We start from the raw sequence: 23,492 nt of genomic DNA, 5'->3' as shown, positions 1-23,492 counted from the left end.
TGATTAGGGTGCTTTCCTTTAGAACCTAATTCTCTTTGGCACAAGGTAATTTGCAGTAAATTTCATCTACTATAAAGTGGATGGGATGCCAAATGGGAGTTAATATTACTTACTTGAGTCCTTCAAAGTTTGTCTCAAATTTACGATTATTTCCTTCCTAAAGTCCAGTATACGGAGGGTAATGAGGAATGAATTCATTTTTGGGAGGACTATTGGTGGGGAACATGCATTTGGCTATTGCATTTCCTCAACTCTTTCAGTTATCCAATCTTCATGATCATCCAATTTCGGCTTTTCTTCTTTGGCAAGAGGAGGGGCATTCTTGGAACTTCCATCTCGCTAGAAATCCTTTGAGAGCAAGATTAATGAGTTGGCTCTTTTGACCAGTATGCTTGACTCTCTTCATGTTCTTTTGAGGAATGATAAAATGGTTTGGACCTTAAATCCTTCCAGGGAATTCTCTTGGAAACTTTTTTTTTTTTCCTATTTGACTTGTGACTCAACTGCAGACCTCTTCGCCTTGTATTTTTTGATTTGAAAAGCTAAAGCTCACTCAAGAAATAAAAGCTATTATTTGGACTGCGATACTTAAAATAAACAATAGCAATTATTTGCTTCAGAAGAGAAGGCCAAATAAGGCCCTCTCACCTAATGTTTCTGTCCTTTGTTTGAGGAGCAGGGAGACTCGCTCACATCTGTTTCTTCACTGCTATTTCACGTGGGCTACTTGGAAAATAATTATTTGGTATATTCGGTGAAAATCAGGTTGGCCCATTGAAGGCTTTCTGAACTATTACATTTACGGGTTTTTAACAAGGGAAGGGATAGAAAAGCATTGTGGTGGTCCACTGTTATGGCTATTATTTTGTGTGTTTGGTTGGGGAGGAACACTAGAGTTTTCAAAGGAGTAGCTACTACTAACAATTTGCTTTGGAGTACAGTAGTTTAGCTTGCATTGCTATGGGCATCAGCAAATGGTTTTTTTTTTTTTTGTTATATATCATGTTTCTTTGGAAGGTTGCAGGAGGATTGGTTGGCTCAGCTTCTGTTTTGATCTTTGTAGCTAGTTTTTATTGACGTAAAGGGAGGATTTCTTATTCTCTTTTTTTTTTTTTTTCCTCTTTTCTTTTTCTAATGTACATTCTTCTTTCTTCTAATACAATTCTCTGTTTATCAAAAAACAATTATTAAATTTGTTAATTTAATTCAGAATCAAGTATTTATATGTTTATTTTGATGGGATATATGTATAAAATTAGATTATTCATTATTGCACATGGATTTTATTATTAATTGGCCTTTAACGTTTAGCAAATTCATTTCGACGTAACCAAGGTCTTAAATTTCGAATTCGACTCAAATTTCGAAGCTCCAAAAGTACAGAAATTTCAATTTCGATGTCAATTTCGATTTCAATTTGAAAAATAACAAAAATTAGTAGTAAAGCATGGAATTCTTTGTGAAACTTTAGAAATGGTTAACAAACATACTAATATAAGTTTTAGGACTAATATATTACAAATTAAATACATCTATGTTTTGTATGAAGTGGAAAAGTTGTAAAATAGTTTTTGTATCAAACATATTCGTAAGAAAATGTACATTAAACATATTTAGTTAATACAGATGAAATTCATTAATCATTTAAATATTATTTATTATACAAATAATGACAATTTAGACATGAATGGTTAAATAAAATGTTAATGTAAGTTTATTTTTTCATATAATTTCAATGAAAATAAATAAAATAAATTTCATATAATTTCAATGAAAAGCACTTGTAATAATATTTTGTTTTGAAAAAATAAATAAATAAATTAAGATAGAAATTTCACTTCACTCCTAAATTTCTCATTTGAATTTTGACAAAATTTCATCGTATCATTAAAATTTCAACAAGTTTCACTAAAATTTCAAGATTTCAATAAATTTATGATGATTTGTTGAGATTTCGACGAAAATTATACAAGACGGAAATCGACTACCATTTCAATTTCGCAGGTGATGGAGATCGGAAATTTCGACGAAAATTTCAACAATTTCGTGGAAATTTAAGACCATGGACGTAACCTCTTTCTTCTATTAATAAAACTTATTTTCCTTATAAGAAAAATTATTACTTCATATTATTAGGAAGTTTATGTCCAAATATGATTAGGAATATCACATTAAATAATTTTGAAATTTTATATAAGATTGAACTCATAGAAAATCAAATTGGCATTATGTTTGGGAGATCAAACATAGAAGCTATGTAACATTTTAAGAAGGTTAATGGAAACGTTTAGGGAAAAGATGAGACACTTGAATGTATTCTTATTGACTTCAAGAAAGAGATGTTTTGTGGTGTGTTTTGGAAAAAAAAAAGTATGTAGTAGGTATACTAATGTCATTAAGGATATGTATGGTTGAACAAAGAACAATGACTAGCATTATGACTATAAGTGGAGAATCTAGGGAATTTCATCACAATAAGAGCACACCACATATCCAATTTGAGTCCTCTTTTTGCACTTGTAATGGATGAACTTACTAGGAATAGGGATGAACAAAAATTACCAAAAGACTGAAAACTAAATTGAAACCGGACCGAAATCAGTTTGGTTCATTTTTTTAGTCTTTGGTTTCAGTTTCAGCTCCTAAAATAAAAATTTTCGTTTTTGGTTTCGATTTTGGTTTCTAAGCAAAAATCGAATAGAAAAACTGAAATAATCAATAAAATATAATAATTTTGTACATATTATATACAAAATTTAACATGATATCAAGTAAATTCCATTTTCATCTTTTTTAATCTTTTTTGTCCCACATCGCTTGAGTGGAAGAAAGCGAACTCATTCCACTTCCTGTAAATACCCCTGCAGTGCTCTTCTACCACTACATCTCCAAGTTATGGACCTTCTATTGAGTCGGGCATAACTGACTTGAGTTGAGACTAAGGCTATTATAATGTAGCAAGTCTTCTTGGCCTTAATGGAGTTAATTTGTGTACTTCAAAAATTTTTGAAACCCAAAATAACTGAACTGAACCATTGGACCAACGGTTTACGGTTCAATTTCGGTTTAGAATTTTTATGACCAAACAATTTGGTTCAGTTGTCGATTTAGACCATAACTAACCTGAATAAAACCAAGTTCACTTTTAACTGGGAGTGTTCAAAAAATGTTGTTAATTAATGATATTGTCTTGATTGAAGTGAATAACCCTACGTTTGGTTCGCAGAATGTTTATTCTTAGGAATAGATAAATTATAATAAGGTTAGTTATAATTAGTTATACAAAAAACTATGTCGATACCAATAAAGCAAATATTAGTGTGAAACTTTGTACGAATCCATAACAAGGAATAGGCAAGGAATGAATGAATAACTATTCCTAAATTTCACCATGGGAATGTCTATTCCTTATTACAAGTTGAATGAAATAATATGGAACATACAAGGAATAACTATTACCTACATTCCCAAAATTTTCACTATATTCCACCTTATTCCAAAGAATAGCTATTCCGCGAACCAAACAAGCCTAAAGGTGGAGTAGAATCTAAGTTAAAATTATGGAGAGAAGCTTTAGAATCTAGAAGCTTTAGAATAAGTAGAGAAAAGATAGAATATATGAAATGTTAAGTGGTAGCATGAATATTAGGGAAGTGAAGGCAAGGTGGCTAAAATGGAGAAGTGCTATGAGCATGTTGTGTGATCGCAGAATACCATTAAAAAGAAAGTTTTATAGAATGACTATAAGACCAGCTATGCTATTTGGTTCAGAACGTTGGGCAACTAAGAAACAACATATCCAAAAAGTAAAAGTTGTTAAAATGAGCCTACTAAGGTGGAGGATTCGTATAACATTAAAGATAAATGAGGAAATGAACATATTCGTGATAGGTCAGGCATAGAACTTGTAGAAGATAGAATACGAAAGGGACGACTTAGATGGTTTGGACACCTACGATGTAGGCCAAATAGTGCACCAATAAAGAGGAGTGAGCCATATATTAGTGGTAGTAGACGGGGTATGTGTAGACCAAAAATAACTTGAAATGAGGCGGTTAGGATTTTATAGCCCTTAAGTTGTCAGAAGAAATTGCCCAAGATCCTGTAAATTGGCAGAAAAGGATTCATGTAGCTGGCCCCGCCTAGTGGGACATAAGGCTTGGTTTGTTGTTATGTGTTGTTGTCCATAGAATAACTACAATGTTCTATTCGATCTTTTTTATGTCCAAATAAGATGCATTTGAATATGAAATAACATTTACCAGACAAATAAGTTGCTTTTTTATTAAATGCAGATCTTTAGTATACTAATTGTTTTATAGTGATTGTACCTTAAACACCACACATGTCCTTTATGCATTATAGTGATTGTACCTAATATGCAACAAACGTCCTTTGTGCATTTTATTTACAATACTCTTACTTCAAAATCACACATAATTATCTCTACTAACAGTTCTTTAGCTTCACAAAACGTACATATAAATATCTTTGTGTGCGTGTGCATGTCCGCACCTGTTTTATTACTAACACCATCATCCTTAAAATAGTGAAATAAATATCAAAATTGGAACTGAAAATTCCATCAAATTTTCAATATTTTTTAAAATTTAGCTAAAATTGAAATTAAAACCATGATCAACGTTCTAAAGGTGGAAATATGTGACAAAGCAGGCTCAAAAATACCTTCAAAACAATGGCCGCTGTAAAAATTAGTTCAAGTTTTGGTACATAAATAAACTCAAATTGACCATATAAGGATTGCACAATGATTTAAAAACTAAGACAATAGGCACGCATCATCACTGCACCAAGTGGAAAACAAACATACACGACTAACACTGGATTAAGGGGAAAAGCAAAAAATTTTTAGTTTCTGTTTTATGGACACAAGACATTATCATTTCAAGTTTAGTCCCTGGCCAAAAAATTTTTCATTAGAATATTATTTATAAGAAGTCTGAAAGATCCTGGATATATGCTGTACAATGAGCACCACTCCAGAAAACGGAAAATGGGAAGCACTGTCACTCTAATTCATAATGGCAATTATATAAAAAATTGGGCAGGCAAAAGAAAGATACCTGTTGTTTGTATTGACCTTTTTTGTTCATTGTTAGGAATATCTCGAACAGGGGAACACCAGTTGTAGCTGTAGCTGTAGCAAGCTGTCTGCAAGAAAAGGCATTAGCAAAACACGGACCCACAAAATTATAGAACTGCATTCCGAAACAGAAATAGTAAATGGAGTGGCAGGATCAAAGAGTGTTCAAAGGATTTGAACATAACAAAACCATATTTTTGAAAATTCATATCAGAAAACTGTTTTTTTTTTTTTTTTTTTTTTTAGATAATAAAACAAATCAATTGAAAAAGAAGACATAATTACAGTGGAATGAAGATAAGAAATCCTCCAAGAGAAAAGTGCAAGAAGGAAAAAACTAAGAAATTACTTCAAAGCAGCCTTCCAATCCCTTTGAATATCAGACAGCAAAAGACTCCCAAAAACCCCAAAAGAATGAGCCAAAAAAGAAGCAAGAAGAATAACTTTCTCCCAAAGCAATCTCAGAAGGCAGCTCCAGGCCTTTTCTTAGAAGTAAAGGATGCATCCTCTACTTAATCCAATCATTCACAGCTTTCAACATCTCATTCAAGACCCCATTAATACATGGAGTGGTTATGAGTATAGCACAATGAATGGCTCAGATAAAAAATGATGTACTTTTTCCCTTAAAGAACCAGATTGAAGCTAAGTTCAATAACAATATTTAAAGAACATAAATGCCAAAAAGGGAAGTAGACGGTAAGTAATGCATTTAAACACATTCAGCTGCTGACTCTTTGACCAGGATATCCATGGTAATAGCAGTAGTGACATATACATCAGAAGGTAAACGCTCAACTCTAGTAGCCTGCCATAAAGGAGCGCAGAGCGACAGTTACAGTGGGCAATGCAGGTTGCAGCAAATGGGTGGGATTTTCAAAATGGCAGTAGTTTGTTCCTGGAATATATCTAGTTCTGATACAGCATGCGACTTCTGGTCTACTCAGTGACCTGTCGGGAAAGGAGGAGGAGTTATCTTGTGATTTTGGTGTGGGGGAAGGGTGTTCTTTAAACAATGGTGATAAAGAGTTCTCTTCTCAATCTGAATCCTTTGATGAAGTGAATGAAGATTTTAGGAGCCCAAATGACTCAGACAAAGGGATTGCTGTTAGAAAAATTGGCGGCAGGGATGGAATTGAAGATGTTTTTGATAGCTCTAAATATTCACACCAGATAAGGGCTTTAAAATTAGATTCATTTGAGCAGTGGACTGTTTCTTATTTAACCAATAGAAGAGGGGGCTATTCACTATTGTTCTTGGGGGGGGGGGGGGGTGTTCCTCTAAGAATGCTTAGGTTTGTGTTTACGATTTGAAAGATGGTGCTGATCAATTGGGTATTTTAAAGGAGGATGGATCTTTGGCCATCATTCCTTCCCAAGATGTCTCTTCTTCTGATTAGTAATGACCCAATCTGGAAAGTGCCACTGATAAGCTCGAGGCCAATTTAGCCAAGGATGATCATGGGGGCTTATTATTCCAAAAATAAACTAACTGATATATCAATGTGCCCCAGGGAGGTGTCATATCCACTAGCCCATTGGGTGGGCGAGAGAGATGATTGAGACCCTCAAAGCCTTCTAGAGGGAATGGGTACTACATTAGTCTCAGAGCTTAAAGTATCAATGATTTTTAAGTCCTTTGAGAGGTGTTAAAAGTTCAGAAGTGGAAATGTAAACATATGACTCACTGCAGTCGCACCCTTCCACCAGTTTCTAGAACCTTTTCTCCTTCATCCTCATGACTATGGCTGCAATTTCTTAGATGTCTAAACCATTTTATTCAAAGCAAAATCATACCTTGTCTTGTTGAGTTTTTGGGAGTGCTATGGGTGTCAACACCACTTCTAAGGTCCGTAGAGATGAGAGGGTTGGATACCAATTTCAAATCTAGATGTTCTTTGGAAGGTCCATGGAGATCTATCTCTCATATTTATCCCCTCTTCATTTCCAATACCAAGTTTGTGTTGGAAGCGGGTTCTCATATTGGTTTCTGTAATGACCATTGGTTCAGAATGTTGTGTTGTCCACATCTTTTCCTCATCTCTATCATTTGAGCTCAGGGCCGAATAGTGTTATTTCTTCTCTTTGTTGTTGATTCGAGTAGTCCTTTGCTTTTTTAAGTTTTTCAGAGATCACTCAATGATAGGGAGATGGCAAAGCTTTCTTCTCTATGGATGATGTTTACCTAACATATTTTCTTGGGAGTGGATAGTTAGTTAGTCTTGATCTTTGGAACCTTGGGGGCGCATTCGTGCAAATCCTCTTGTGACTTTTTGACCCACTCAAAATTTTCTTTTCTGCTCTATAAAATAGTATGGAGGCCAAAGTTCCACCAGAAGTCAAGGCTTGTCTAGTTGGTTGTGCTTAATAGAGTACCAATAACTTGTCACAGAATAGGAGACCATTGAAGGCAATTTCTCCAATTTTTTGCATTCTTTCTTATAACAGTCCAAAAACAGCATCCCATTTATTTCTACACTATGATTTTCCTTGGAAAATGTGGAATAAATTACATGGTGTACTAGGAGAGAGTTGGGTGTGCCTTGAGATGGTGGAGGATTTTTCGCAGTGTCCTATTTTGGTTTTGGAAGAAGAAAGGATTAGGGAGCACTTAAGAATCGTACGCATTGTGCAGCGATGTAGGGTTTGTGCTTAGAACGTAATGCACGTATTTTTTTGGGGTAAAAGTTGAATCTTTTGTTGGTTTGGAACAAGACTCATTACCTAGTGAATGGTGTCACTTTGGTAAGTGGGCTATGGGCATAGTAGTCAAAGGCGCAAGGCGCACTGAGGTGCAAAGGGTACTTCGAGCCGACGTACAAGGTGAAGACACACGGCTCACGAGGATGAGGCGCACAATTATTAAAATTGTGTACAATGCCTATTTGATGGGTAATTGATAAATGAAAACATACCAATAGTATTAAAATTTAATATGCCGAATATTCAATACCAAAACATAAGTGCATAGAAATTATGACAACCGAGTGCCAAGTTCCAAGTGAAACAAACAGGGCTCGATGTTTTGTTGTTGCTTCTTCTTTTTCTTCTTCTTCTTTGTGTTCCTTAGGGCTCAGTATTTTGTTGTTGCTGCCTGCTAGTGGCTGGCAGGAAGAAGAAGAAGAAGAAGAAGAACTAAAAACGAAGAAGAACTGAAGAAGAAGAAGCAGAACAAGAACGAAAGAAGAAGAAGAAGGCAACAACAACAACAAAATACTAAAGAAGAAGAAGAAGACTCACTAGTTTGAAGCAGCCTGAGTCGACGCCTCTCACTTGTTCGAAGACTCTAACGAGGGCTCTCTTGTTGGCGAAAGGCTCTAAGACTCAAAGACGAAGGTCGTGCTGATTCAAAGGCTTGAACTTCAAAGACGAGGGGCTCTTGTGAAGGCTAGCTTGCTGGTGAAGGCTTGAAGACTTGAAGGCTTGAAGATGAAGGTTGTTTAGTGCTCGTTCGAAGGCTCAAGGATGAAGGTTGTGTTGGTTTGAAGGCTCGAACCTCAAAGACAAAGGGCTCCTGCAATGGCTCTCTTGCTGGCGAAGGCTCAAAGACTCGAAAACGTGAAGATGAAGCTTGGACTGCTAGTTTCATGTTGGTTCGAAGGCTCGAAGACAAAGCCTGGACTTGCTAGCTCAAGTCGAAGCCTCTGGCTAGGGCTAGGGCTAGGGCTACGGCTGGTTTGAGTCTGGCTACGTTTTCTTTCTTAAAAAAAAATGAGACGCTTGGAGCCTTAGTGTGCCACACTGCGCCTTTTGAAGATCGCCTCGCCTCAACCCTAATGAGGCGCTAGCCTCATCGCGCCACTACACCTCACGCCTAGGCATGCCTCAGGCATGCTTTTGACTACTATGGCTATGGATACTTTAAAGGAGCAAGCTTCTTGGATATTCAACCAGATTGGCTCCATTTGCTTGCTTGATTTTGTGTGTTATGCTTTTTATTGTTTCATTTCTTTTTTTTCTATTTTCTTGTTTGTTTTCCTTTCTAGCTTAGCCAGTTTATTTCTCTACAAAGTTGTCTTATTCTCCACTTTGTACATTACTATTCTTTTAATGAATTTTTTCTTATTTTGATATTTAAAAAAAAAAGGTCAAAAAGAGCTATTAGGGAGTGAAGGTTGGGAGTTGATCTTTTGGAAAAATGCGTTACTTTTTCTTGGTTAGCAGGAGGGAAGATGACAGTAGCTAACCATCTGGAGTTGCATGGCAAAGAGGAACTTCCCATCGTTTCCTTTCTTTGCCATAGCTTGCACGATGCAAGGGTGATCTCCCATTAGGCAAAGGAAACAACAAACAGCATTAGGACTGCCCTAGTCTCTCATAAGAATTTGCATTTAGGTTAGGCAACAAAGTTAACCACTTTTATGCGTCCTGAGTTCTTATTTAGCTTCAAATTGAGTCCACGCACTTCACCCAATAAGACAAAGTTATCGATAGCCCTGATATCTACCATAGCACAAGTGCTCTTCCCAACAATGTTTTAAAAGGCATTCGTGAGGCGCACCTCATTTTGAGCATAAAACGCCCTAACGCCTCACTTGAAAGGCGTAAATCCTAAAATGCATACGCCTCAAGGGAGAATGCGTATGCCTCAAGACAAAAGGCACGCCTTTTACGCCTCAGATGGGAAGGCGTACGCCTTTTGGGAGCAGACTGATTTAAAATATTAAAAAAATAAATAAATAGAACTAATAGGGCTTCAAAAACCCCCCTCTCTCGATGAAATCTTCTTTCTTCCAAGCTTCCATCTCTCTCCGATGACTACTCTAGCTTCTCGTCTCTCTCCGACGAGTCGAGGACCCCTTTCGACGTCTCATCTCTCTCTGACAGCCCCTTCGAACCTCTCGTCTCTTTCCAAGCTTGTGTTTGGCTTCGAAGACTCCTCCAGCTTCACGTCTCTCTTCAACGAGTCGACGACCCCTTCCGACCTCTCATTTGCCTCCGACGACCCCTTCCAACATCCCGTCTCTCTCCGACGACCAATTCGGACCTCTCATCTCTCTCTAGCGACCCTCTACATCCTCTCGTCTCTTTTCGCGATCCCCTACAGCCTCTTTGATTCGAGCTCTCTTCTCAATCTGAGGTCTTTCCTTGAACTAATTCAATTATTCAATTCTCTCTAGTGCTATTCGTCGTAGACTCCCAAAAGACTCTCTGCCAGTGTCTCTAAAAGTCAAGGTAAGCTGCAACTGCTTTTGATTTGTTTTCACTTTTCACTTTTCATTTTTCATTTTTCAGTTTTAATTTCCTGCTGCAGCTGCTGATTGTTCCTGTTCAATAAATAAAAACATGTTTGAAGGTGAATCAAAGGGGCAAAAAAAAGATATTGTTTGGAAATACATAAAAGAAGTTGATGGAGAAAAATATTTTAGATGCAAATTTTGTGATGAAACTTGCAGTGGGACTGTCACAAGATTTAAACATCATTTGGCTGATACAAGGAAGGGAATCAACCTTGCCCAAAAGCTCCTAAAAACGTGAGAGATGAGTGCAAGATTGCTCTTGAAAAATTCCAGGAAGAGAAGTGTAAAAGAAATGATCTTCTTGAAGAGATTGGGATGGGTCCAAGAGGAGGGACTCAGAGTGCTACCCCTCCATTAGCTGGAGATCTTGAGCAACAAAATAGTGGGACTAGCCTTAATCCAAGGGCTAGAGGTCCAATGGATAAGTTTTCATCTTCACTAACCAAACAAACTCAAAATGGAAGGACGAGGGAAATGAAAAGTGTGTAGGAGAGTTGGTCGTCGTGTGTACAACAATGCTTTACCATTTAGTTTGATGGATGACATTTATTGGCGTGTTTTGGTGGATGGTATCGCCAATTACGGGCCAGGTTTCAAGCCTCCATCTATGCAAGAGATGAGGACATGGATCCTTAAAGATGAAGTGAAAGACATCGATGGCATGTTGAAAGAGCACAAAAAAACTTGGAGACAATATGGATATTCTATCATGGTTGATGGATAGACTGAAGGATGTTCAAGGGTTTTGGTTAATTTCCTTGTGAATAGTCCTGCTGGTACATGGTTTTTAAAAACCATTGATGTTTCTGATTCTATAAAAAATGGTGAAATATATGGATGAGGTGGTTGAGGAAGTTGGTGAGGAGAATGTTGTGCAGGTGATAACTGATAATGCGAAGAACATGATAAATGGTGGAAAGAAGCTTAAGAAAAAGAGGGAGAAATTTTATTGGACTCCATGTGCTGCACATTGTTTGGATCTCATATTGGAGGATATTGCAAAATTGAAGATCCATGCAACCACAATCCTAAAGGCTAAGCAAGTTGTGAAATTTATTTATAATCATTCCTATGTACTTGCAATGATAAGGAAGCATTTCACCAACAACAAAGAACTCATCCACCCTGCAGCGATGTGCTTTGCTACTGCATTTTTGACACTTCCAAGCATTTACAAACAAAAGCGAGGCCTTCAATCTATGTTCTCTTCAAAGATGGTGCACTTCTATATATGCAAAAATGCATGAAGATATAAGGACTCGCTCAATAGTTTTATTTGACCAACATTTTTAGCCTCGCGTGGCTTATGTTATCAAGAGTGTTGTCCCTCTTTTGTGTGTGTTCTAAGGGAAGTTGATTTTGAGGAAAGACATGAGATTTCTCTATGAGTTGATGGATTCAGCCAAGGAAAAAATTGCTGCAATTTTTTCTAGAAATACCAAGAAGTATGGACCCATTTGGAGAAAAATAGATGATAGATGGACTCCACAACTTCATCACCCTTTACATGCTGCAGGATATTATCTATCCCCAATTGCGTTACAAGGAGAACTTCTCTGATTGTGAAGAAGTGAAGAAAGGATTATTTGAATGCATGGATAGAATGTTGAGATATGAGGAAAGGCTAGCTGCAGACATCCAATTGGATTTGTTTGATAATGCATGAGGGCAATTTGGGACTCGAGTGGCTATTGACTCTAGAATGTTGAGAAGCCCAAGTGAAAATAATACTTCGGTAAAAACTAGTTAATTAGTAGTACTCTATCCTTGTTTCTTCTTATAACTTAGAACTTAAATATGTGTTTTTTATTTTGTAGCTAATTGGTGGAAGTGTTGTGGGACAAAAACCCCAAAATTGACGAAGTTTGCTATTTGTGTTCTTAGCTTGACATGTAGTGCAAGTGGATGTGAGAGAAATAGGAGCACATTTGAGCAAGTTCTTAGTTCTTACAAATGCCATGTTATTATCATTTCACTCAAATATGAAAGAGTCTTCTAATATCTAAAAATTTAAATGGTTTAAACTCAATTGTAGACTCATACGAAAAATAGGAATAGATTATAGCACAAGAGATTCAATGTCGTAGTTTACGTGAAGTACAACACAAACAAACTGAGAGAGCTCTAAGAAGAAAAAAAAATTATGATCCACTATTGGTTGCAGAAGTAGCTTCAGATGATGAGTGGATCACTGAGAAGGAACAACCTATCCTCCCAAAAGATACTTCTTGGTTTGATGATGAAAATCTCCTCGAAGTTGATGCTATTAGAGCTTTGCCTATGGTAGCTTTTGAAAAAGATGATGCTCAAGCAACACAAGCTTCTGGTAGCTCGCACTCTATAATTCCTAACAAACAAAAGTACATACATATCAATAGTCATTTTTGAATCTACTAATTTATAATTCTCCATTTCTCCTAACTCCTAACCTATAGCTTTATTGAAAATCTAGGCACTCAAGACAAAGGCAAGAGGCCAACAGTGGTCACAATTGAAGAAGACGATGATGTTGGAGTGGGAGAGGGGAAATTTATAAGTGGAAGAACTCCTACTATAGATGAGTTTGATGAAGATGAGGACTTTGATTAAGACCTTGATAGTTCCCTCTGAACTTTGTTGATTTAGATTTAGATTCTTAGAATCTTGGATGATGAGACATTGTGATGCTTTAATTTGGCTTTTTCTCTTCTTTTTGTAATGTTATGGATCATGCTTATTTTTTAACATGCATTGTTTGAGTTTGTTAGCTAAAATTGGCCTATATGATATTTTAAAATTATGTTTTTATTTTTTCTCCATTATTCTAAATTTTGCTCATTTTTATACTATATATAAATTTATTTTATTTATTAATTATTATCAAATATCCAAAATGCTTACGCCGCAACACCTTGAGGCTTACACCTTGCCTCGCGGAGGGTAAAATGCCTCGCCTTATGCCTTCGCCTTTTAAAACATCGCTTCCCATTGATCTGTAGATCCACACGTATTAACCCTTTAGCTTGGGCAAACTTGGTCTTTCGTTTGCCTCTCCAACAAGTTGAGTAGCAACATTGCACCCATCCTCGAGGTTTCCTCCTCATCCTCATCCTGTCCATGTGTCTCCTCCGCAATAGAAGCTTGCAAGGCATTGAGCGATAACATATGAGGGCAATCAACAACTCTATGAGGGCCTCTAAGGGTGGCGAAACGGGTTAACGGGCCGGGTTCGGGCGAGTCATAAACAGGTCGAGGTTAAACGGGTTTGGGTTCAGGTTGACCCGTTTATTAACGGATGACTAACAAGTAAACCCAAACCTGCCCGTTTAATAATAGGTCACTCGTTTAAAAATATATTTTATTTATTTTAAAATTTTTAAAATAAAAATTGAATTAAGACAAAATTCTCTCTCTACAGCAGCAAGCCTCGATCTAGCCCCAATCCACTTCCCCTCTCCCCCTCCATGTTATAGTCCTCCTGAATCCCCCAAATTCTCCTCTCTCCAACTCTCCCTCTCCTCTCTCCCCTATCCAATGTCTTTTCTACGCCCAGATCTCACATCAAAGATCTGGCCTGAGCCCTCCGACAGTGCCACCGAACATTTAAATCAATTGCCGAATTCTCTAGTCCTCCTCTTCAACAAGATCGGCGACGTCAAGGCCCTCAGTCGATGCTACATTATTTTGTGGAGGTCTACCGTCTGGGTAGGGTAGCACCGTAGCAAGGGGAGGGCCAGAGGGGATAAGGACCGTGAGGCTTCTATTTTTCCGAGCCGACTACCATCTGGATAGCCGTAAAACCGTAACAGGGAGAGGGGGAGGGCCGACTGCAGCTACATGAGGGTCCTAAGGGCTTAGGCACAGAGGAGCTGAGACTAGGTTAGGGTTTAATTATACAATGCATATATAATAAGTTAAACGAGTCACTTGCCGAGTGACCCGACCCGAACCCGCCTAACCTGTTTAATAAACAGGTCGAGTCCAGGTTGACCCATTAATAAACGGGTCAGCTTGTATTAAACCCAAACTCGGTGTAAACGGGCAGGTCAGGGGTTACCCATCCCCCAGGCCTCAACATAAGAAGCATGAACTCTTACCCTAACCTCCAAAGATGCTTCCAAGTTAATGCCCTAGTGTTGGCTCCCCCACTTTTGGGTTTGTCATTTCAAAAAACTTTCCTACCCAACAAGCCACTCTCCTCAAGTATTGATGAACCCTCAAGTGTAATCAATCAAGCATTTCGCAACAACCTGTGCAGTAGGCAAGTCTTGAACTCATTCTATGAAGTTTAGCCCTTGCCCATGGTTTCAAACCTTCAAGGAAATAAAACAACTTGTCTTTCTCTAACATGTCTTGGACATCCAACATCAAACTTCAGAATTGTTTCACATATTCTCTAATCATCCCGGTGTGCTTAAGATCTCACAATGTGCACCGAGCATTATACTCAACATTCTCACAAAAGAATTGGGCCTTGAGCTCTCTTCAAGTCTGCCCCAATATCAATTATACCCCAACCATTTGAATCTTATCGTACTTGGTACACCACCACAATTTAACACCCCCACTCAAGTACATAATAGCCATAGATACTTTCACCTCCTCTATATCGACTCTAACTGCAGAAAAGTATTGTTCTATGTCAAATAAAAAGTTCAACTCTTTAGCATCACGAGCACTATCAAATGCTAGTGGTTCTGCATCTAATACCCTCGCTCTCCTAATTTCTACATTTTGTAAAAATGAAATTCCCAAAAGCACAAACAATCATGTTCATCTTAGCAGTAATCACCCATTTGGTATTGTCTCCCTCCCTCCCTCACATAGACGCACACATTCATTTGTTATATTCAATGTTTGTGTGAGATAACATTGGAGTTGGCTGAGAGAACATCCTAGTCAAGAATTCCTCCATTGTCAGCAAAGTGGACCTTTTATTCTCAAAAAAGCCAATTGTCTACAACATACTAATCTCATTGCTTCTGCTTGTGATCTTAGACCACATTCATGGAGTTGCAATCAAGACAATGCATATTATGTTTGAAATTATTTGGAGACCCTCTGCTGCCCTTAAAGTTGCTTTCCAAAACTTCTTCCACCTCAACACCTTCTTTCCATGATTCCGTCTGGCACAAAGATTGTTCGAATTGTGCCCTTGACTAGAATCTTCTCCATCTTGCTCTTAACCATAACAAGGCAAAATGGTTGGAAGTCCCAAAGGTCTTCGCCCATAGGCTCGCTATTTTTGAGAATAGAAAGAAATGTTGCTAGCTCGACTACCATCATCTTTCTTTCTTTGAGAAAGAGATGGAGAATAGACAAAGGTTGGTTCACTTTACGAGGAAGAGAAATCTTCCTTTGTCCTCAAAGAAAAACTGTTCTCTATTAATGGTAACATTAATTTCCCTCTTGAATCTAAGGAGAGTCATCGTGTGAAACGTTGTGGCTTTAGTGTTGTGACTTCCACTTCAGCTTGGTGACGTTTCTCTTGCCATAATGACAACTTGTATGACTCACAAGTTTAATTCCATGATAGTTACTACCCCCATATTAATTCCCAATCCAAAGACACAAAAATTTGAGAATGATAAGGACATTACAAAAGACACCCAATCCTCTTTCAAAAAGAAAACAATACCATCAACAAACTGCAATGAGAGACAACAATCCCTCTACCAATAACAAGGCCTTGCACAAAACCTCTCAACAACCCTCTAGAACAACCAACTCAAAGAATGAAAAGTGACCAGATATATCCCTATTTCACCCCCTTTAGAAGCTCTAAACCAAGTTCTAAAGTCCCCTCACTAGAGAGTACCAACAAATAGACAAACCCTGCTCTAACTCATCCATCATCTTGAACCGAAACCCTTCATTTATAATACCTGATCTAAATAACTCATGGTCACTTGACAATAAGCTTTTTCAAAGTCCAACTTGAACACCATACCATTAGTATTCCTCCGTCTAACATTCTCTACAACATCCAGAACAAAGACCTTTAAAAAATAAATAAATAAATTTTAAAAATAAAAACCCCATTTGTAAGGGTTTTGTGGTTATTTCAATATATATTTTGCTTAAAAAAGAAAAAAATTTCATTCAAGCATAAAGAGATTACAAAAAGGAGCATAAAAAATCCTCCTTAGAAGGGATGAAAAAAAAAAAAGAAGAAAAAATTAAAAGTAAAATCGAACCAACATTGCCAGCCAAGCACATTGTAAATGCAAAAAAATATCCCTTTGAAAACAAGCAGCTGCAGAAGCCCACAACAGTAACACTGAATCCTATCCCATAGAATAGACCAAGACATCCTCTTCCCCATATATATATGAGCATCTCATTCCAACAGTAACACTGAATCCTATCCCATAGAATAGACCAAGACATCCTCTTCCCCATATATATATGACCATATCATTCCAACTAAGTACCCCATAAGACAGAGAAAAAACCACATCTCTCCACAAAGCCAAACCATAAATACTCCAACCAAATCTGGAAAGGAATATCCAACAACTCCTCCACCAATTCCAAACAAACCCAAACAACTTATTCCAAACTCCCAAGAAAAGGAACAATGGAAAAAATGAGACACGGATTCTGAATTGTCAAAGCAAAGAAAACACATTGAAAATAAAGCCTTAGAAGACCTCCTACTCTGCAACAGGCTGTTAGTGTTAACTCTACTAAGAACTAAAAAATAAAAGCCTAAATCTTAAATGGGACTTTAGCCTTCCAAGCAGTATAATGAAAAGGAAAATCATGTTGTCATGGGTCAAATGCTCAAAAGAAAGATTCACACGAATACTCCCCAAGGAATCAATGGCCCTTGACTGATAGTCCCCCTCCTAAAGAGAGATGACAAACCTCCAACAAGCACAATGATAAGAGAGCTCCAACAATTCCCTGTCATTAGGAACCCTACAGAAATTTAAGTTGCAAGAGAATTCATTCCCACTAGATATTTTAAAATATGTATGAGATAAGCCCATTCTGTAATGAGGAAAGCCAAAATAAACAATTAGAAACTACTTGCCAAAAGCATACAAGACAGGTTTAATTTCTAGCAAGCAGCAAGTTTATAACCCCAGGAAAACATTGCTCCAGCAAGCGTTGCTTTTTATAATAGACATAAATAATGCATGCTACCCCTAGAAAAAGTCAATATCCTGATGGAAACAATTATGCAGGTCTCTTAGTTGTTGCACAATTGAACTGAACACAACTTTAGAAGTATATTTAATAGAATTCACAAATATACAGAAAAAAGTTACTTTCAAACAGGTATTTTGATGAACCACCATATTCTTAGGACCATATGTCCTAGTAGGAAAAATAGTCAAAACTACTATTAATTGTTATTTAGGGTTTTAGGTTCATATAAAAACCTGTTATCTTTCATTTGGAATTGTTGGATATTCAATTGGCCAATTGGGAATTGTGTCAACAAGGTTTGATTGAAATTGTGTGAGCTCTCCATCCTCTTCTATATTTTTTGCTTCATCATTTCTTTTCTCCTCTTCTGTTTTATCTTGTTATTAATTTTCATTTTATTAAATTCTTGAAATTAATCTCCAGTGGTCTTCAAAATCAAAGGAAACAATTTATACCATCAAAAAAACCTTTGGAACCCCTAAAACTGCTTCAACATACTGGTTATGCATTCTCAACCATCCTTGATCCAATTAACAGCAAGCATAAAATAATGAACTTTAAGCAGACCTACTGATAGCAAGCATAAAAGAGAATATAAGAGTACTATTTCATATTGAAAGGCAATGACCTTACCGGGGACTATAACTTCTAGCAACATATCTTCCATACTCCGCACTTATTCGAATAATTCGACCATAAGGATCATTAGTATCTTCTGAGATGCCAGCCCACCATCCAATCTGGAGCCAGGTTCAGAATGCAAACAATATAGCACCAAGTAAACATATAATATGCTATTTGCATAATTATAATACAAGTATTACAAGCTAAGAAGCCTCAAAGGGAGAAATAAATTATTTCTACTAAAAGGCTAACGAAATTTAAGATCTTCTAGAAAAGATAGGTTTGCATTTGACTAGGCCGAGAGGGCAGGAAATTGGGTTGGATTGCCGAAAATTAAAAAGAGAAAAGACCAAAGAGAGTTACAAAGTTTAAAAAGAGAAAAGACAGAAGGGAGGGAAGGCATGTAAAAACCATCACCGCAGTATGCATAAGTTAATGCTTTCAGAACTTTATGCACATTGACAAACAATCTCTCTCTCTCTCTCACACACACACACAAAAGGGGCATGTAACAATCACCACAGTATGTTCAGAACTTTATGCAAAATTGACTGTCTACCGCAGACCATGTATAGGAGAATTAATTAGGCCACTGTGCATATAGAAACATTAATTAACCAAAAGTTTTTTAATCAACTCACCAAGCCAGCACCAGCATAATCCCGTATAAATGCTGCATCCTGGTAATGCTCCTCCTCTATGGCTCTCTGTCATCAAAACCAAAACCAAAACCAAAAACTAAGGCTTGACCACAATGATGCTGGTATCCAAGAACCAACAATGTAACAGAGATCCTACATTCAGATGAAATATCACTCTGCCAACAATGTCATTTGTGGCTGCAGCAGCAATTGCCACCTTAAGCCTAGCGGCATCTTCATAATCTTCGCTATGAACAGCATGACCTAACTGTGACTGTTTAGACAAAATCTCAGTATAGAAACAATAACTATCGCAAGAAATTAACTGCCTTGGAAATTTTTTGTAAAATCACAATAGCCTGAGAAAAACTTCTGCTGACAATGCAAACCAGTGAACATGTATAAAGCTATGCAGGCAACGTAAATGCATCTTTGCCTGAAAAGGCAAGGAGGTAATTATAGAAATTAAAAAGAAAAAAAGAAAAAAAACCTAATTGCAAGCAACCATGACAGCTAAATTGTAATGAAAAATGGGAAGAAATATTTCTGTCCAACTAAACATAAAATTCGAAGCAAAGAAAGTGTATAATGATTCAACATGTAGCAAGCCTGAAGCTTGTGTGCGCACACGTCAAAAAATACACAGTTGTGCGCACAAACACATACATGCTTGCCATTTTGAGTGGCCTCTGACTTATTTGGGTCTCCCTGTTGAAGGCAACCCTAATTATTCCTTGTTTTAGGACCCAGTGGTGGGGAGAGAGGATAGCAGATTGGGGGTCGGAAAAGGGCTTACTTATCCTTAGAAGGTTGCATTCCTCTTATCAATGCAACTCTTTTTGACATTCCAATTTATTTGCTTTCTCTCTTTAAAATTTCAGCAGGGGTGACAGAGGCTTTGAAGAGAATTATGGGGGATTTTTTGTGGTCAGGAGCTGAGGAGCATCAGAGGAAGCTGGGACAGGGTTAGAAAACCTAAGTCTGACAGGATTTGGGCCGCAGGAATGTGGTGTCTAAAAACATTTTTCTAGTTGAGAAATGTATTTGGAAGTACCCCTAAGAGGTTGACTCCCTTTGGCACGTGGTAAACAGAAGCAAGTATGGTTTACATTGGAATAGGTGGGATTCTAAAGGTAGCAGCAATGTTTCTTATGCAAGCCCTTGGAAATCCATTTCTTGTGTAGCCCACATATTCCACCCTCTTACTTACTTCCAAGTTGGAAATGGAAAATCATTCAGTTTGGGGAAGATATTTGGGTGGGAGAGGCTTTGTAACGGATTCATAAAGCCGACCCCACCTAGTGGAACTTAAGGCTTGGCTTTGTTGTAGAGGCTTTGTAACGGTCTTCGGTCCCTTGCCTTTTCAAACTGTCCAGCTTACATAGTTCCCCAATTAACACTTTCTATTCTTGTAATTTCTCTTTTCTCTATCTAATATATCTTCTTTTTATCAAAAAACAAAAACACTTTCTATCCTTTGGAATGGAGGCTCTCTCTTGGGACTTTCGTTCCTTCAGAAATATCAATGAGAAAGAGGTTGATTAGACCATTTCATTGAGAGTGCTCGATTCTTCTTCTCCTTAAGTGGGAGATGACTTGAGGATTTAGATAGGGGATATCTCTAGTTCTTTATACACAATTTTTCTTCTCTCAGCTCATGAAATGCTCAAATCCTTGCTCTTTCCCCTTAAATAACTGAACAACTTCATCTCGAGGCAAAGGTTCCTTTTAAATCAGGGTTTTCACATGGACTATGGCCCTTTGAAGGCTTAATAAAAATGATTTTGTTGCAGTTGTGGAGACCCTATAAGGCTATCAGTCCAGGTATCTGTTTTATGCATTTTGAGAGCAAAACTACTACACTTGTTTCTTCATTGTTGGGTGGCTAAGCAGCTGTGTGTCCTGCATTCAGTTTTGATGAGACTGTGATGCTTCCTCGGACTGTTGACACTCTCTTGTTGGTGTGATACAAGAGGTTGTGTGAGCAAGAAAGCGTTGGCCTTATGGAGATGCTGTCATTGCACTTTTTTGGACTTCGACAATCAAAAGCAACATAAGAATTTTTAATGGCAAAATAATCCCCTTTAGTCTTAAAAAGAGTTGTTTTCATTGCTTCCCTTTGGGTCACTTTTTTGGTTTTTCAGGGGATCTTCAGAGTGTTAGAAGGAAGCCTTACTATAATCATTAATTGTTTCTTTTAGGAGGATTTCTTGTTCTTTATCCCCTGTAAATTCGTCTCCTTCCTGTTAATGAATTTCTTTTTCTATAAAAAAGAATTATAAATTAAAATTTTATAATTAAAGATATATTAGATGGAAAAGTGAAAATAATAATAATAATAATAATAATAATAAGAAAAAAGTAAACAAACTGCAAGATAGTGCTATAAATATATTTAAAATTTTCTACAATCCTATAAAACAGTGAAGGCATGCCTTAAGCTTGGATTTTTGTGGGAATCTTAAGAGGGATTGGAGGGGACCCTGACTGTAATTGCATTTTTATTTTTTTTAGGAGACTTCTTAGCCTCCATCCCTCGTAAATTTGCTCCATCCTATTAATGAATTTCTTTTTTCTATAAAAAAAAAAAAATCATGATTCTCAGTATTTTATAATTAAATATTTATTCAATGGAAAAGAGGAAAAAAAAAAAGTAGACAAACGGCAAGATAGTACAACAAAATATATAAAATTTTATATAATCCTAAAAATCAGTGGATGCAAGCCTTAAGTTCATATTTCACCTTGAAAAGGCACATGTAAAGTCACCACATAGTTTTAAAAAACAGTAGCAATCCATGTAAATTGACAGTTGCCATGTAACTTTGTGGCTATTTCAAATGTTATGTAACTCATGGTTAAACATAACACACGCTAAACATGTTGAATGCTATACTGGTTCTATTGTGTATAAATCTATTCTGAAGTAAGAATTCATAAATAATGAAACATAAACCATGGAACATGTTTATATTTCTTAATTTAGTAATCACATCATTGCATAAACAGCTCATCGTCCGTCTCTCTCTCTCTCATGCAGGGTAATGATCACAAAACAATGATCATGGAGAGGAAGATATTCAATCTTTGTTCTAGAGAGAGAGTCGACCTCCTCAGAATCACTGAGTATAAGAGAAGCCCAAGATGGACAAAGTCAAGTTGTTTCTTGGTTCTTGGAAGGAATTTTAGGGAACCAAGAAATCCCTCCCCTGACTCATACAGACCAGCCCCGACATAAGAGAACCAATGTCACCTAGAACTTGGAACACTCGAGTTCATGGAACAAGAAAGGAACGGGATTGCATTATGACACATGCTCTAAAATGTGTTTTGGTGGAAAAAAATGTAAAGACAGTGTGACACTAATATATTTTGGAGAGGATGCATAGGTGTTTCTATATCTAGAACAGATATTTTTTGCGAAACAGAATAATAATGATTGAAAATAGAATCACAGTGCAATGATTCCCCACTTTAAACTAATAAAAAAAATGTTATGTGAAAATAATGGATTAAAACTTTGAATTGCTAGATTTAGCCTTACTGACTTCTTGGAATGAAATGTACTATGTTTTGGAACATTGATACCAATTCATGGTTCACTAGGGTGATAGTATTGTCTGTAACAATGATGAGAACAAAGCCTTCTCAGAGGGTTATAACTCAAAAGGGTGGCGCAAGCTTTCAACCGCTGCTGAGGACTCTAGTTGAAGACTTCTACGGAATGTCAACGAAAAAGCCATGGAAAGTGAGCTTCAGCTTCACTTTCACACAAAATCCCATCCTACACCCACTAGAACAAATATTCAAAGTGATTTAAGGAGAAGGTTTTCAATCAGGTCCTTGGAGAACACAATGGAATCATGCAGCCTTTTGCATGTGTGGTCAATAACTTATTACGTAACATAATAATTAAAATTGTGTGTGAATTCATAAATTTGGTAAATTGTAAATCATATACTAAATGAAAAAACACAACTTTTCTTCAAACTACGATCATAAATTTAAAATCCATCTAAATTTAAGTAGAAAATATAACTATTCTTAAAACTTAATTCTCAAAAATTGACAAAAATAATTCTAATGTAATTTTTCATATACTTAAATATAAAAGCACAATTATTTTAAAAGCTAATTCTTAAACAAATTGACCAATAGATGTTCCTTAATAACCTCAAACCTTGAAAGTCTCTATGACCAATTGTAATGTTTTCACTAGTCACATCATAGCATCCACCAATAACCTAGCTAAGTGGATCAAATCAAATAATTTGTGACAGATTAGGCGTATATTCGGCCAAACTGCAATCTATATCCGATTCATTTAACTACTGGATCAGAGATGAGTCGATTTAAGAGGATTGAATTCAGTTCAGATTAAGGGATTTTTATCCATTTTGCCAAGTCTACCATAGACCTCCACATAGGATGCCTTTCCAAGTGTTGGGAATCAAAAAAATAATTTAATGTATTCTTCATAAAAAGAACAATATGTTTTTTTATCACCAAAACTAGAATTCATTAAAGGGCACCAAGGAGCAGCCACCCAAATACAAAAATGAGACCAAAGGGAAAGACTCACCTATGATACAAGGTTACAAAGAAATCAACATGTACAACCATTAAACCTAGTCAAGGTGGAAAACCATCTATCTTCGAGAATTGTGAGTGATGTGGGTGATCCATCAAGAGCTCTTCACTTTCTTTCCCACCACATGATCCAATCCAAAACATGGTAAGAAGAAA

The 23,492-nt window shown here is 36.8% G+C and overlaps 1 protein-coding gene across 7 annotated transcripts in view; it reads right to left on the bottom strand.

Moving 5' to 3' along the window:
- LOC131164893 (protein EXECUTER 1, chloroplastic) overlaps positions 1 to 23,492 on the bottom strand; it is a 64,525-nt gene that overhangs the window by 35,934 nt on the left and 5,099 nt on the right. For all 7 annotated transcript variants that reach the window (XR_009139368.1, XR_009139366.1, XR_009139369.1 and 4 more), the window contains exons 2-5: positions 18,904 to 19,020; positions 18,747 to 18,812; positions 18,115 to 18,221; positions 5,085 to 5,172 (exon numbers count right to left, since the gene is read on the bottom strand). Coding sequence is in view for 1 of the 7 variants with exons in the window: in XM_058122426.1 (XP_057978409.1) it covers positions 5,085 to 5,172; positions 18,115 to 18,221; positions 18,747 to 18,812; positions 18,904 to 19,020 (378 nt within the window). In the remaining 6 variants the exon portion in view is untranslated. The remainder of the gene's footprint in view (positions 1 to 5,084; positions 5,173 to 18,114; positions 18,222 to 18,746; positions 18,813 to 18,903; positions 19,021 to 23,492) is intronic.

Source organism: Malania oleifera, chromosome 9 (genome assembly GCF_029873635.1).
Source record: "Malania oleifera isolate guangnan ecotype guangnan chromosome 9, ASM2987363v1, whole genome shotgun sequence".
NCBI lineage: Eukaryota > Viridiplantae > Streptophyta > Magnoliopsida > Santalales > Ximeniaceae > Malania > Malania oleifera.
This window is presented reverse-complemented; position numbering and strand designations above follow the sequence as displayed.